Source organism: Pelophylax lessonae (genome assembly GCF_965119305.1).
Source record: "Pelophylax lessonae genome assembly, chromosome: 4".
Classification (NCBI taxonomy): Eukaryota; Metazoa; Chordata; class Amphibia; order Anura; family Ranidae; genus Pelophylax; species Pelophylax lessonae.
In genome coordinates, this window is record NC_138771.1 from 161,227,930 (window position 1) to 161,245,287 (window position 17,358).

Here is a 17,358-nt window from a genome sequence, read left to right on the forward strand (position 1 = left end):
AGGGTTGTCATCCTGGATGCCCTACCCAGTGATCAGATAGAGATTCAGACTTTTAAGGTTTTAAATACCACTTGATCCAAGTCAGTGACTCCCCAGAAAGAGAAACATGAAACATTTAATTTCTGTAAATTTATGTGATTTTCCTAGTATTCAAAAAGCAGTAACATTGAAAAAAAGAATGATCCCATATATTTTATTCTGTCATAAAATGAACAGTTTAACAAACTTAAAATCAAATAAAAATGGCAGCATGACACAGATAATTCTTCCCATCACATGATTAGGGGCCAGCAGAGGTTGTGGAGAAGATGTAGATTTTGTAACATCATTAATCCCAGTTGCCTAAAGCCAAACACAAACCCTTGTAGGTCTAAGCAGTGAATACATAATTAGCTCGGTAGTGGAAGTCTGCTGCCCCAGGGACTTGTGATAAGCTCTTATTGAGCTTTGTGCCCTCCAACTCCTCTGCAAGCATTTCTAACCTTTATAGGATGCTATTGAATGCACTACACTTTGATGGATTGCTTCCCTTCTTATGTTTTAATTAGTGCAAGAAGAAATTGCTTAAAAGAAATATATCATTTGCACTGAAGTAAAGCAGTAAGAGCCTAAATGACATTTCTCTGCAAAGTTTTGTGAGTTTTAGCTTCTTATTGTTGTTCATCTGATGAACTTGGCAATGAACTTCCCAATTTCCTTCTCCAAACATTCTTTTAACTTTAATTTAAACAATTTTATCCCCCAAACTAATAGCAAATCTAGGATGTAAAAAAGGATGTAATAACTGGCTTCAGGCAACTGTGAAACATGGCACCATGTATGTGTTCTGAATAGTGAGCTCTTATTAAAAAGCTAAACTGAAAAGTATTAACTGAAACTATATAATAATACTGTCAGCCACTGGTGTCCCTACACTGCTTGTTTTATAGTCTGGGTTTAGACACAGCTCCAGTCCCAGAAGCCGACTTGTTAGTGGAAACGCGTCGGGGGGAGCTAGCCGTGCTGCTATCGGTCCCGGACTTACTGCAGAGGTCCTCGATCCACATTGACATATGCTGTTTATTTCTCCTGAAATTGTAAGTGTTACTCTACTTTTATTGTTTCAATAAATTGAGGTAATGCACTATAGTCCCCTTCTCTTCCTTGGGCATGTTCTTTGTGGCAATATCCCCTTGAGTGGAAGTCTCTAGATCCCCACATTTTGGAAGCAGGTGGTCGCTTTATTCCTTCTGAGAATTTCCTTCAACAAGCTGATCCTAACGGACTCCAGGAAAATACGCTATATGTTTGCATCTCTTTATTATCTGGTAAGAGTCCTTTCCTAACACTGGGTGCATCACGTGTACATTAGAGCACAGTTTGGATCACCGTTTAGGAAGAGGCTACACCCACCTCCCATCACTCCTCAACCTCACTATATTTTCTGGATTTTTAAGACCTTATTCACCGTCTCACTATCTGGAATATAGACTTTATTCTTTAGCTGAATTTCAGCAGACACCACTTTTTGTGAACATTTGTGTTCCTTATTTTTTAGCGCACTTTTGTAATTGATGTTTTTCATTTGTTACAACTTTCTCCTGGGTTTTAGACCTGCAATCGCTGAAAATTGGAACTGGCATAAAAAAAAAAAAAAAGAGGAAAGGAAGGTCATAAATGTGGATATGTTTTGATGTTCTATGCTATTTAACTCTTATTCTAGCGCTATAAAATGTCTAATTGTGACTTCACCATGGGAAGCTGGTGGTCTGTGTATGCACAGTGTCTGTATGTGTAGTATGCGGACGTTTTGTGTGGGTGTACGCATGTAGTTTGCATGGTGTAGTGGTTATGCATGTATGTGTTCACCAAGCAGAGTGCAGAGGTTGTGGGGTGCCTTCTTCAACATGTATGGCATGTTGTAGGCTTTCCAATACTAGTTAACACAATGGAAATTTTGCTTTTGTTTTGACAATCTGAGGTTGCAGAAGCACATGAGGTACATTGCTTTATAGCAGTGATGGCGAACCTTGGCACCCCAGATGTTTTGGAACTACATTTCCCCTGATGGTCAACTACATTGCAGAGTGCATGAGCATCATGGGAAATGTAGTTCCAAAACATCTGGGGTGCCAAGGTTTGCCATCACTGCTTTATAGTAACGCTGGATGGGACAGGGTGGCTGAGATAGATATATGATGCCTAATATATTAATTCTAACACATATATTACATCTACTACCATGTTTCCCAGAAAAGAAGACCAGGTCTTAAATTAATTGTGGCTACAAAAAATGCTTTATGGCTTTTTTCAGGGGTTGTCTTTTTTACCTGGTTGATCCTGCCAGTTCCTGTGTCAATCTGTGTTATCTCCCCCTCTCCCCCCTCGCTCCCTGGCTGGCAGCTCAGGAGTCTGTAGCATTAGCATTAACCTCCCTGGCAGTATGATTATGTCAGGAATTACATACCAAAAGCGGTACAATTGTTTTCATGGAAATTTGGCGTTATGTATTATAGGCCTACAATTCTTAGTAATTACTGACTTAAACCTGACCAAAACAAGAGTCTAGTAGACATCCCAGATGTGATATATATTATATAATTATATATATATATTATATATATAATATATAACGCATGAATTATAATTGAATCAATAATATAATTTTATATATATATATATATGTGTGTGTGTGCATATATATATATATATATATATATATATATATATAAGAATATATATATATATATATATATATATATATATATATATATATATATATATATATATATATAAGCATATATATATATATATATATATATATATATATATATATATATATATATATATATATATATAAGCATATATATATATATATATATATATATAATATAAAATGTGTTTTGTGCAACGTTTTTTTTTTTTTGAATCTCCCTCCCTAGTTCCGCTCCCATGCAGCATTGCTGCTGCAGGGAACGGAACTAGGAAGTGATCAGACCGACAGTGGACGGAGGAGCGGCGGGACTCTCGGCTGGCGATCTCAGCAATGAGAGATCATCGCTGGATCGCCAGGATAAGGTAAGAGAACACCGCTGCGCTCTCTGCCCATCCACCCCGAGCGTGACTCGGGGTTACCGCTCCTGCAATGAAAAATCCACCCCGAGTCACGCTCGGGATTACCGCCTAGGTGGTTAAGAAATTCTATAACCCGCTCTGTTACAGGATTATGTAATGTGCAATGTGTGTGCTTGTGTAAAATTATTGAGCAAAATTCCTTATTTACAGTGCCACTGGGCGCTCACGTAACTGGCCGGAGCTCTCTTTCCTGCACTGCAGAGGGAGGGGCCAAGATCACCCACTGACTTCAGCTGGGAGGAGAGGAGGAGAGCAGCAGGAGGTCATGTGAGCACCCAGCGGCACTGTAAATAAGGTATTTTGCACAATCATTTTACACAAACACACACAGTATGCATTATATAATCCTGTAACAGAGCAGATTATAGGATTTCTTATGACTTTACAACCATTTTAACTGGGGCTTATTTTCAGGGTAATTCTTTTTTTGGGGAAATACGGTAGGTTATATGATGCGGCAGTAGGTGGGGCATATAACTATTTTATAATCAAAGTTAATCAATTATTTTGTAATCAATGGCTCTATACCACCCCGCCAAATGATTACTAAAAGTTGGTGGAAAAGCTTTATTCTATAAAGAGGGGGATGGCTCTGCTCAGGGCCTGCAGCCTGCATGGGAATAATTGGGAGGCCAAGCTTTAGGATGCAACCACCTGCAGCACCTGGACCACACTTAGGAAATGTTCAAAGCTAGGACTCTACCTCTTAGGACTCTCACCTCGGGGAAGGTATGCACTGAGCAGCATGTGTGAGTTATTCAGGATTCAGGAATGAACTTCACTGCATTGTTGGACTGTATTCTTTGGATTGTTCAGTAAAGTCAGTTCAACTGATGTTTGACCTGGTCTGAATTTATTTAAAGGGGTGCACAGTGGTATATGGCATATTTAGAAGAACAGGGCTTGTAAAGTACATACGGGGGTGAAGAGGAATGAGTAGAAGGCCATCTCAAAGGGTTTACTCAACAAAATGAGTTGGGGGGAAGAGTGTAGTCACCACAGGTAACCATGAACTGATGGGAATGAAATAGCAGCCAGATAGAGAGAGTAGTAACAGGCAGCAATGGTTGTCTCCATGTTTCTCCCACCACAAGTGTCCTTTAACCACTTCAGCTCCAGAAGGTTTTACCCCCTTAATGACCAGGCCATTTTTTTGCGACACGGCACTGTATTGCTTTAGCTGACAATTGCATGGTCATGTGATGCTGTACCCAAATAAAAAAATATTTCCTCAAAAATAGAGCTATATTTTGGTAGTATTTGATCACCTCTGCGGCTTTTATTGTTTGTGCTATAAACAAAAGAAGAACCATCGTTTTGGGAAAAAAAAAACAATATTTTTTACTTTCGGCTATAAAACATTCCATTCAATTTAAGCCAATTTGTATTCTGCTACATATTTTTGGTAAAATAAAAAATCCTAATAAGTGTATATTGATTGGTTTGTGCAAAAGTTATAGCATCTACAAACTATGGAATACATTTATGGACTTTATTATTTTTATTGTTTTTACTAGCAATGGTGGCAATCAGTGATTTTTAGCGGGACTGTGACAATGTGGTGGACAAATCTGACACTAAATTACACTTTTTGGGGCCTAATGACACCAATACAGTGATCAAAAAAATGCACTGTTATTGTGTAAATGACACTGGCAGGGAAGGGGCTAATGCCAGGGGCAATCAGGGGGTTAAGTGTGCTCCTAGGGAGTGCTTTCTAACTGTGGGGGGAGTGGATGCACTGGAGCAAAGGAGAGATCTGGATTTCAGCTTATCTGAAAGATCTCTCCCTTCTTCTGTGACAGAACGGCAGTCTGCCTTGTTTACGTAGGCAGACCGCTGTTCTTTCATTCCACCGAACGATTGGCGGTTCGGCTGATTGGCTTCTGCTGTGTCCAATCACAGCGGGAGCAGAGGTCCAGGGGCAAGCGCGTTCCCCCAACATCTTGTGCACAAAATCACGTACATGTACCTGATTGTGCGCAGCCAGGCCACCCTGCCTCAGTATATATGCAGCAGGCGGTCAGGAATGGGATAAAACACAAAAAAATGTCTTTCCTTTTTATTAGTAAAAAAACTGTGAGGCTGATTCACTAAAGAAGCTGAAAATCATCCCTCCTTAGATTAAATGGAGATTTGCTGCAATATTCCAATCATGTGAAAAAGAATTCCTGATAAGTGTGAAAGGGCCCCAAATATTGGTAGAAAATGTAATGTTTCTGTCATTTTGACTTCTATATGTCTTTTATTTGCCTGCAGACTGCCCCAGATAACATCCACATGTGATACCGAGCCTCTATGATTGCAAGAACTAAAATCCAATGAATGAAAGGGGCAGGCCAGGGACAGTCAAGCTAGGGAGAGAAGCACTAGATGTTAATGGACATCCTCCATCCCGGAAATGAGTTGATCTCTGTCTGATTTGCTGTAAGAAGCTTACAGTGAAATCAGAGTAAGCAATTTCAGATCAGGAGACGAGGCTGTACAACTGTCCAAGACTGAAGGTCAGGCTGGAGTTCAGCTTTGCCACGTATACTTTTTGGTAAATAACTACCTTAACATCACTGTCTTAGAGACAAAAGCTCAAAAGTGTAATAACCCAAGTTTAAATTGAGTTCTGTGCAATCACTCTTTAAATGTCTCTTCAAAGTACTGTTTAATTAAGAGACATTTCCATGCTAATGTCTTACTGGCTTGCCGATAATCTGGCATGTAAGTTAGAGTTTAATAATTAATGGGAGAAGAGAAGGCTTAGCCAATATTATATATTATTCAATAAACTAATTTGATTCATACCTCATTAATCTGAATAGGATTTTAGTTACATTAAACATTTCATATAACACACTAAAAATCCCTATTTCATCCTGTTGTGGGCAATTTTTCATGCATTTGCCAGATATTATGTAAAATATAATTAATGGAGACTTTTTACATCAAATCAATGCTAATACAGAAATTAATTGGCATTCTTTTCCTAATTTTCAAATTGAAAGTTTAACGGCCACCTTTTTCTAAAAAAAATTCCCTCTATAAAGAAATCAGCTTTGTCCTAACAGTATACAGATCCATGCGGTCGGTGCTGAAAAGTGGTTTTACATCAGATTTCCTTGTGTATTCTTCATAAGGCTTACAAAGCATAATTTTAATTATTAGAAAAGGCTTTCAAAGTATCATTAGTGAAACATTTTAATTTTTTTTGTCTATAGAAGTGGGGAAAGCAAAGGAATAAGCAGCATGAAATATATATTGATCAGTGTAAGAGAGTGACTGATCCACAGTAGGTTCAAGTTAACGAGGACATACGTAAATCAGGTTCTTATCACACTGAAGATGTATCAACAGGACTGTTTGTTAGCCATAAGGTATGGTGTTAGTTAGGACACATCATCCAAAATGGCAAAATAAAAAAATGCAAATTAAAAAAATGTGAGTTGAGTTTACAGAGTATCTCACAAAAGTAAGTGATCACATTTTTGTAAATATTTTATTATATCTTTTCATGTGACAACACTGAAGAAATGACACTTTGCTACAATGTAAAGTAGTGAGTGTACAGCTTGTATAACAGTGTAAATTTGCTGTCCCCTCAAAATAACTCAACACACATCCATTAATGTCTAAACCGCTGGCAACTAAAGTGAGTACACCCCTAAGTGGAAATGTCCAAATTGGCCCCAAAGTGTCAATTTTTTGTATGGCCACCATTATTTTCCAGCACTGCCTTAACCCTCTAGGGCATGGAGTTCACCAGAGCTTCACAGGTTGCCACTGGAGCCCTCTTCCACTCCTCCATAACAACATCACGGAGCTGGTGGATGTTAGAGACCTTGCACTCCTCCACCTTCCATTTGAGGATGCCCCACAAATGCTCAATAGGGTTTAGGTCTGTAGACATGCTTGGCCAGTCTATTACCTTTACCCTCAGCTTCTTTAGCTAGGCAGTGGTCATCTTGGAGGTGTGTTTGGGATCATTATCATGTTTGAATAAGAGGGAATCATGGAAGGGGATCATGCTCTGCTTCAGTATGTCACAGTACATGTTGGCATTCATGGTTCCATCAATAAACTGTAGCTCCTCAGTGCTGGCAGCACTCGTGCAGCCCCAGACCATGACATCCCCACCACCATGCTTGACTGTAGGCAACCTGGTTGCCGCCACACCTGCTTGACACCATCTGAACCAAATAAGTTTATCTTGGTCTCATCAGACCACAGAACATGGTTCCAGTCATCCATGTCCTTAGTCTTCTTGTCTTCATCAAACTGTTTGCGGGCTTTCTTGTGCATCATCTGTAGGAGAGGCTTCCTTCTGGGATGCAAGCCATGCAGACCAATTTGATGCAGTGTGTGGCATATGGTCTGAGCACTGACAGGCTGACCCATACCGATTCAACCTCTGCAGCAATGCTGGCAGCACTCATAAGTCTGTTTCCCAAAGACAACCTCTGGATATGGCACTGAGCACCTGCACTCAACTCCTTTGGTCGACCATGGCGAGTGGAACCTGTCCTGTTAAAGTGCTGTATGGTCTTGGCCACTGTGCTGCAGCTCAGTTTCAGGGTCTTGGCAATCTTCCTTCTTATAGCCTAGGCTGTCTTCATGTAGAACTACAATTCTTTTTTTTTGATCCTCAGAGAGTTCTTTGTCATGAGGTGCCATGTTGAACTTCCAGTGACCAGTATGAGAGAGTGAGAGTGATAACACCAAATTTAACAAACCTGCTCTCCATTCCCACCTGAAACCTTGTAACACTAATGAGTCACATGACACTGGGGGGGGGGGGGGCTAATTGGGCCCAATTTGGACATTTTCACTTAGGGGTGTACTCACTTTTGGTTTAGACATTAATGGCTGTGTGTTGAGTTATTTTGAGGGGAAAGCCAATTTACACTGTTATACAAGCTGTACACTCACTACTTTACATTGTAGCAAAGTGTCCTTTCTTCAGTGTTGTCACGTGGAAAGATATAAAATATTTACAAAAAATGTGAGGGGTGTACTCACTTTTGTGAGATACTGTATATACTTTATATTGGAAAGCGCTCACCGCCTAAACTGCCAGGTTACCACCAGTCACTACATTTTCCTAAAATTACTAAAGATCAAAGCACTACCACTTATAGTCTATAAAAAACATTCAGGAATACTCCCAAAATCAAAACTGTTAAAATAAAATTAAATACTGCCATTCTACTGCTATGCAAATAAACAAGTTCCTAAGTATACATGTATAGTCCGCACTTGACTTTATTGATAGTCAGAAATCCACACTGTATAAATGATGGGAAATGAATGCTATGCCTGGCTCTGTCACAAAAACCCAACATAATTAGGCAACTGCAGCATCCCAACTTTTGATAAGACAGCCTGCTCATAATATCAATGCATCCTTTCTTATGCATAACCAGCCCACTATTCCACCGCCATTTTGTTTTATTTTCATTGTTTAGATATATGTATTAGCCATGGGTAAAAAGAATGAGGCAAATTAGAAGCCTATGTTTAGTAAATATAGGCTTTTAGCACCAAAAACTGTGTGCCTTTATATGAAAAAACGAAAGCTCATCTGGAAGAATAATGTGTATTGTATTGGAAACTAAAACATGCAAAAAGCTTCATCTGAAATAAAGCACAGCAAGGCTTTAACCCAAAGAAGTCAACAGTGGATATTATAACCAGACTGAAATTACTGTGTATCTGCAATTCAAATCAGTGTCATTTTCTTTTGTCTTGAGCACAGACGCTTTCTTCCAAGCTGTGTAGTTTCTCATTTCATATGGCCACTGCTCAACATGTAAAGTCAACGCTATATACAAATAAATTACAATTATTACAGGAAATGGAAAAAATTGCAGTCTAAGTGTGCAACCTGTACTTTAATTGAGAAGTGAATTAGAGTTCAGACACAACAGTGTATGAAATATCCAGAGTAGGCGTCTACAAGCAAAGGTGCATTTACATGGGAATAAATATACTGGATCATAACAAGCTGTCAGGCTTTACACCCTCTGCTAACAGTGGCATAATGCCTCAGCTTTGCTTGTCATCCTCAGGAACTGTTTTGCATCAGAACAATTTTATAGTCCTCTAATTTTCAGAGTGCCAACATCAACACAGCCAACGGAAAAGAACCTTAGCCGATTATATTTCCTCCTCCTATTTCTTTGCTGTGTACTTTGGAGAGAGCCTAATACATTTTCCTGAATTTCTGTTAGCTAGATCTTCACACAAGCAAATAATACTTTAATAGCACACTGAACATATCTAAAAGACCAGCATTTATTGGAAGAAACAGATAATGTAGTGAATTATAACAATAAATAAATATGAAAAAGAAATGAAAGTTGTAAACATCATAAAGTACACAAAAAAGTCCCATTTAAATCAGTGTATTTGTGATATGGTGCTCCTTCAAATGAAACTCCACAACTGTGTCACCAGCATCCACCGTCATCCAAACTGTGATAAACGCAACCACTTACAAAAAATACATGAGTCCCTTTCTCAAGAGAAGTCATGTAATGCATATAAATGCAGCACAATTCCCAGCCATTTTGCTGGATATGGGTCCCCCTGGGTTACCCTTAGCAACAACAGCACATTTAAGCATGTTTCTCCAAGTGTGAGCACTGAGACAATGACCAGTCCAGTATCTTTGGGTTTTGTAATTATTTGGTAACTTGGATAGAAGAAGGGATGAGTAGGGTACTCCTTTGGCTCAACTATGCACAAATTGCTAGGGACAATTGAAAAATGCCGGTTGGCGCTGACTTGATGCTGGCTGGATGCCGGTCAACGCCTATTAACGCTGGCCTGCTGCCTGTTAACGCTGAACTGACTTCTGACTGCTTAAACTCCCTTAAGCACTCCTTGCTGAGGTAGCTACATGTATACTCTGCTGCACTGCTGAACACTTCAGGGCCCGCACCCTTTCTCTCTCTTATCTTCATGGCTTAGACACTGGCACCCCCTTCCTCTAAGCCCTCTCTACTGGTTAGCTGGCTCCTGGATCCCTTTGACCTTCTGGAGTGATCCCCTCTCCTAGGCAGACCCCTGGGCGGTTTCAATTACTCACGACACTGTTTTGCCCCGAAACTTCTGCCCAGCAGCTCCACTCGGTCCACAGCACTCTGGATCCCTCTCTGCAGCCCAGCTCAACCTTCGTCCTCTAGGCCGACTGCCCAGGACACCTTCTCTAGCTCTGACAGGAGGAGATACAGCGTAAGCCTCCTCCTAGGACTCTGCTTTCCACTAAAGATACCCTGTCACATGCTCCCCTCAGACTTATAACTCATCCCAGGGTGCATTGTGGCAAACCCAGCTCACTGAGATAGCCATAAGCCCTGGTGTGCTATTGGCTAGGTTTCCTCCACTGTCCAATAAGAGCCCTCATTGGAGACAGTGGGGAGACTTCCCAGACTCAACAGATCACACCTGGAAATATGTGACAGCCTAACTAAATGATAAGGCCCCCCTGATAAGGAGACAGGGCCACATATATGCTTTTCCCAAGCACCTACCTCAGAGGGTGCTACATCAAAGCCATTACTTCAAGTTCCCAACAATCTAATATCTCCAAGAGGTCACCCCCTAAATCGACCAGTCACAGCTCTACATAAGGGTAATCATGTAAAAAGAACGAGTGCCTCTCCGTAGTGTAATAAGTCACATAAATCCTGTTTATTAAAAAGCGTGTGCACTTACAATGGTTAAAATCAGATGTGGATATAAACATATATCACTATGCGCCGGGGATCTCTTGTTTTGGGTACACAGTGACGTTGGCACGAGGCTCCACCCGTGCACTGATTTAAATGGGACTTTTTTTGTGTGGACTTTATGATGTTTACTACTTTCATTTCTATTTAGGATATATTTATTGTTATAAATCACTACATTATCTTGGGTATAGTGTAAAACTATTTTATATATATGTTTGCTGGGTGTGATACTCTCTTATAATAAATTTTAAAGTAAACCAATACCTTTTTACCTGCACACCCTGGATTATTTTGACAATCGCTGTGAAAACTTAATTATACAAAGTAAAACAAAAAATTAAACAAAGTGAAGCAGCTGGTCTTAAGCCACAATAGGTCAAATTCCAGAAATGCGGGTGGAACCTGGAACGGCAACTCTGCTGTATGAATAGCTCTTGTGGATCAGCTGTCTTGTAAATGTTTTTTAACTACTATGTGCTATTATTAAAATGGTGAAATGGGAGTCCAACTGGAATATTGCCAATAGTGGGGAGAACCTATTGCCATGAGGGAGACCTCTTACTGATTGGACAAGCGTTTTAAAATCCTACTTCTGGTGAGTAAGCATTTTATTTGATGGTGGTGGATGAACACTTTATCACAGCTCACGGTCCTTTGGAAGAGCTGGCGTATTATTCATGATCACGTCACCATTTTGGAGCACTTTGGTGTTGATGGACAATTTTTCTTCCAAATCTAATATTTCTTTTTATACACATCTATTATTATAATAATATTAGAACACAATTCTTCATTATCAGTGTTTGAGAGCATGGTTTATTAAATAGTAATACTCACTTATATGTGTGTGCAGCTTTAGTATTTCACTGTGTTAATTTTGTAGTTTTTTATTTATTTTTATTGCTCATTTTTTTTAGTAAAACCCCTGTCCAGGTTATTAGTACTGATATAGGAAGCTGAAGTAATATGGTATTTTTGGCTACACTCTTTTCTACCATTCAAACCTCCTTATTGGCCACTGACATATGTCAGTGCATTTCATTCTGAGGAACAAGCTGAATGGCCTCTGATGTTATTGTATTAGCTACATGTTTAAAGCAACAAACTGGCATAGACAATTTATAAAGGGTTTTAATCAGAAGCCATCCTAACTTATCTGCAGAGTATTTATTAGCTTAAATGTGTAACCCTGTCAGTAATACGTATTCAGCTGTTTAGAAGTTTACCACTTTACACCAGCATTGCACATGAGATTGAGGCCTCACCACTCCCAACAACTGGACATAAGTATGCTTTAGCTTCATGTACCAAGCCAGCCATAGGTGTTCTGTGGGGATAATTCTGTATTGCTGCTTAATTAGTGTACAAGGTCTTTATAGAGGAGATTGTAGAATTATTGTATAAATCCCAACAATTAAAACATTTCCTGTTTAACACATAGGTGTAATCTATTTAACTAAACAATACCTTTTTGGACCAGGTTGCATTGCTTAGAAAATGGTTTCTGTCCAACAAATAAACCCTGATGCTCATTTTTTAATGTGTTTCTATGCTGATCACATGTGAGAAGCCCATGTGACAATAGAGTCTCCCATGTGGGTGTATACATGGTGGTAAATGACAGGTCTTCTTCCTCTTCCATGCCCACTAACCAGCTAAACACAATTGGGGCAGTATAATACATCTTGATTGAGCGAGGCTTCACCTCCCTCTCATTCTAAGCATATACACACAATAGAAACATGCTGGAGGGGTGTGACACTGCCTGTAATTGGCAGAAATCCCCTCACATCATGTTATTGGCAAACAATAATAAAGATATGACTTTAAATGTATATTTGTATGACACTTTGAAACAGTTTTTTGACAATTATTATTTATTTTTTTACTTAGTATTTTAAAAGCTGACTTTTTTTTTGTGACCAGCAGCAGATGACTAGAAGCTCCTCTCGCCCACATTTCCCTGCAGACAGGCTGGGAACGATCTAGGTCAAGTTACAGCTATATATCGATTAGGAAAAATAACATAATTAGAGTGCCATCATCTACAGTGGGTACGGAAAGTATTCAGACCCCCTTAAATTTTTCACTTTTTGTTATATTGCAGCCATTTGCTAAAATCATTTAAGTTCATTCTTCTTCCTCATTAATGTACACATAGCACCCCATACTGACAGAAAAACACAGAATTGTTGACATTGTTGCAGATTTATTAAAAAAGAAAAACTGAAATATCACATGGTCCTAAGTATTCAGACCCTTTGCTCAGTATTTAGTAGAAGCCCCCTTTTGATCTAATACAGCCAGGAGTCTTTTTGGGAAAGATGCAACAAGTCTTTCACACCTGGATTTGGGGATCCTCTGCCATTCCACCTTGCAGATCCTCTCCAGTTCTGTCAGGTTGGATGGTAAACGTTGGTGGACAGCCATTTTTAGGTCTCTCCAGAGATGCTCAATTGGGTTTAAGTCAGGGCTCTGGCTGGGCCATTCAAGAACAGCCACAGAGTTGTTGTGAAGCCACTCCTTCGTTATTTTAGCTGTGTGTTGGAAGGTAAACCTTCGGCCCAGTCTGAGGTCCAGAGCACTCTGGAGAAGGTTTTTGTCCAGGATATCCCTGTACTTGGCCGCATTCATCTTTCCCTCGATTGCAACCAGTCGTCCTGTCCCTGCAGCTGAAAAACACCCCCACAGCATGATGCTGCCACCACCATGCTTCACTGTTGGGACTGTATTGGACAGGTGATGAGCAGTGCCTGGTTTTCTCCACACATACCGCTTAGAATTAAGGCCAAAAAGTTCTATTTTGGTCTCATCAGACCAGAGAATCTTATTTCTCACCATCTTGGAGTCCTTCAGGTGTTTTTTAGCAAACTCCATGCGGGCTTTCATGTGTCTTACACTGAGGAGAGGCTTCCGTCGGGCCACTCTGCCATAAAGCCCCGACTTGTGGAGGGCTGCAGTGATGGTTGACTTTCTACAACTTTCTCCGATCTCCTGACTGCATCTCTGGAGCTCAGCCACAGTGATCTTTGGGTTCTTCTTTACCTCTCTCACCAAGGCTCTTCTCCCCCGATAGCTCAGTTTGGCCGGACGGCCAGCTCTAGGAAGGGTTCTGGTCGTCCCAAACGTCTTCCATTTGAGGATTATGGAGGCCACTGTGCTCTTAGGAACCTTAAGTGCAGCAGAAATCTTTTTGTAACCTTGGCCAGATCTGTGCCTTGCCACAATTCTGTCTCTGAGCTCTTCAGGCAGTTCCTTTGACCTCATGATTCTCATTTGCTCTGACATGCATTGTGATCTGGATTTAAATATATGAGTGTCACAGCAAAGGGTCTGAATACTTAGGACCATGTGATATTTCAGTTTTCTTTTTTAATAAATCTGCAACAATGTCAACAATTCTGTGTTTTTCTGTCAGCATGGGGTGCTATGTGTACATTCATGAGGAAGAAGAATGAACCTAAATGGTTTTAGCAAATGGCTGCAATATAACAAAGAGTGAAAAATTTAAGGGGGTCTGAATACTTTCCGTACCCACTGTATATATAGAAACAGAAGAATGTAAATAAAACAGTGTGTGTTTAGTATCAATTTAACTATCATGCCCATTAAAGCATCTATTGCCACTGCTGCTAATTTCACAGAGACTGGATGGCTGGGATGATGCAGACATATGGTTTATTTACTAAATGCAAATAGGCTGTTCATTTTACAAGGGAATTAGCATTTTGCAAAGGAATTTTCCCTTAGCTTAATGAATAAGTTGAGGCTCTGCTGAATTCCATCATCCAATTATAAAATACAGTTTTTTTTTTCCTTGCACATGATTGGGTATTCTTTGCAAATTGATTCTTCTTTAGTAAATAAAGAATGCTGCTGAAAAGTTCTGCTGGAGTTTGAAAACCCCCATTAAATATTTAGCAAGGATGTTACACGTGCATGAAAGATAACACATAACATTTCTCAGTGATTTTGATGGTGTGCAATTTGTCATGTGCAGACCAAAAGTATTCATGGCCTTGTGCGAACAACATAAGGTCTAATGTTCAGCTGGATATTGATCATGGGTTCTAGATATGTGATACTGTACATTAAACTATAGACCTATTAAAATATGTGTGATGATTTGCTGAGATATGTGTCAAACTGGTTCTTTATACACACCTGTGTTATTCTTGGATTTGCACACTTAGCATGCGCTCCTGATAGCTCAAGCCAGGGGTTTTCTGCAGGTAAGCAATGCTGCTTCAGTGTACATTTCCCTTCTCCAGCACACCAACCACACTCAAAATCAGGATCAGCCTTCAAGCAAAGGCCACAGCTTGGTCTCTTGGCACCGCATTTGTACAAGTGAACTGTAAATGACACATCAAAAGTACAGTAAGCTTGTATAGTAACAGAATGTGCTCTTTGCATGCTGTGCACTGTGCATTGAATATATTATCACAGTAAATACATTGCACAAAATAATTAAAACTGTTATCTAAGTAATCTCAAGTGAGCCTCTACTCTGCGCTGTGCTGTTACATAAAAGTACTTTGAGCTTAAAAGGTATCAAAACTATAGAATAGTCTACACTCAGCAGAATGATACAGAGTATTTTTTTCTTTCTTTAATATGAAACTGAGAATTCTGATAAGTGGATATATTAAAGGAGACGAAATAAGCGACAAATCATTTGTAAGGTCGCATCTTGAATATGAAGTATTGTTTTGGGCAAAAATTGCAAAAAGAGATTTGGCAAAGGTTCAAAGGCAAATAAAATCATAAAAGGGATGGAAATTTTCACTTTTAGAGCTTATTCACGTGTGTGTCAATACCCTGTGTATAAGCAGCATTTAAGCAGTGTTTTTAAAGCTACTGCTCATAAAAGCTTATAATGAACATTACAATGGGCATCACAACGTGCAATGCACACTCAGACTTGTGTTATGTTAAAAATTAGGCATCAATGTTTAACAGCCACCTCCATTCATTTCAATGGTAATGTGCCGTAACTGCACCTATATGGGGTGTTAGTGAAGCATTTATAAAGTGTTAGCTGGGCGCTGGGGGGGGGGAGGCAGTGGAGGCTCCAGTTGCCCAGATTGCACAGGGAAATATTAGAGAACTAGGATATAGCAGCTCCAGACCCTTACAGTTTGTATAGATCAGCCATGTGCTAACACTGTTTGCTTCTGTGTGCAGGCAAAAGCATCAATCCGGACAGCAATACTGACAGTGCCAGGCAGGAGCTGAGGCTTTGATCATTATTGCCAGCAGCAAAGCTTTGAGTGCCAATGTGTTGGTGCCAGCAAAAGTCAGTGCCAGAAAAACGAATACAGGCACAACACCCTCATCTTTTTTTCCTTTGGGCCACTCTTTCCATGATCAGCTTGCACTGGACCGAGCAAGTGTCAAAGAGATCAAAGTATATGAATCCATCTTGCAGAGTATTTACAAAAATGGCTGCTATCATACAACTATCTAAACACTCATGAATGCAGATAATTTCTGCTATATTACTTCCCCTTTAGTCACTTCCCACGACAAAAACAAAACTTTCATGGGCATTTAAAGTGATTGTAAAGTCTCATTTGAAAAAAAATAAAATAAAAAAATAACAAACATGGTCTACTTACCTGCTCTATGCAGATGGTTTTGCACAGAGCAGCCTGGACCCTCCTCTTCTCAGGTCCCTCTTCAGCTCTCCTGGCCCCTCCCTCTGTTGAGTGCCCCCACAGCAAGCAGTTTGCTATGGGGGCAACCGAGCTGAGTCACAGCTCCCTGTGTCCATTCAGACATGGAGCTGCAACCTGGCCCTCCCCTCTCTCTTCTGATTGGCTGAATGATTTTGATTGACAGCAGCGGGAGCAAATTGAGCCGTCCTGCTGTCTAAGCCAGTGAGGAGGGGAGTCCCAGCCAGCTTACACACTCCTGCAACATTGCTGGATAAAGATAGGCTCAGGTAAGTATTAGGGGGGCTGAAAGGGGCTGCTGCACACAGAAGGTTTTTTTTTTTTTTTTATCCTAATGCATAGAATGCATTAGGATTAAAAAAACGTTCTGGCTTTGCAATCCCTTTAACAAGCATACCTGATGCTTTTTAATGCTTCAAAAATACATACATAACACATTATAAATGTTATAGACAAGTTAATAAATGTTACTTCATTCTTCATAATTAACACACAGGTGAACGTGCCCTTATAGAAAGGGCTAAAAAGTTTAGTATGGGAAAAAATATATTAGAGATAACATTTATTATGTAAAAATGACATACATTATGTATATGATGAAATCATTATGTATAAATATATACAGGTTTAAAATAAAGATGCAATGAAACACTTGCTATACCAAGGAGTGTTTGGAGAAAAGACAATTTTACATTAAGATTATGATTTTTTTTATAGCGATTACATTTTGGAATGCCCTAGCATATGAAGATTTAATGAAAAAATTAGCAGAATAATTTAAAGCAGACCACTAGATGCTATTTTACTAAAAATAAATACTAAAGAATTAAATTTAAAAAAAA

General features: G+C 39.6%; 1 protein-coding gene across 3 annotated transcripts in view; it reads right to left on the bottom strand.

Annotated features, from left to right (window-relative positions):
- Window positions 1-17,358, bottom strand: part of PLXNA4 (plexin A4) — a 965,210-nt gene that overhangs the window by 166,140 nt on the left and 781,712 nt on the right. For all 3 annotated transcript variants that reach the window (XM_082255302.1, XM_082255301.1, XM_082255300.1), the window contains one exon: window positions 15,003-15,193. In XM_082255302.1, the coding sequence (XP_082111428.1) occupies window positions 15,003-15,193 (191 nt within the window). The remainder of the gene's footprint in view (window positions 1-15,002; window positions 15,194-17,358) is intronic.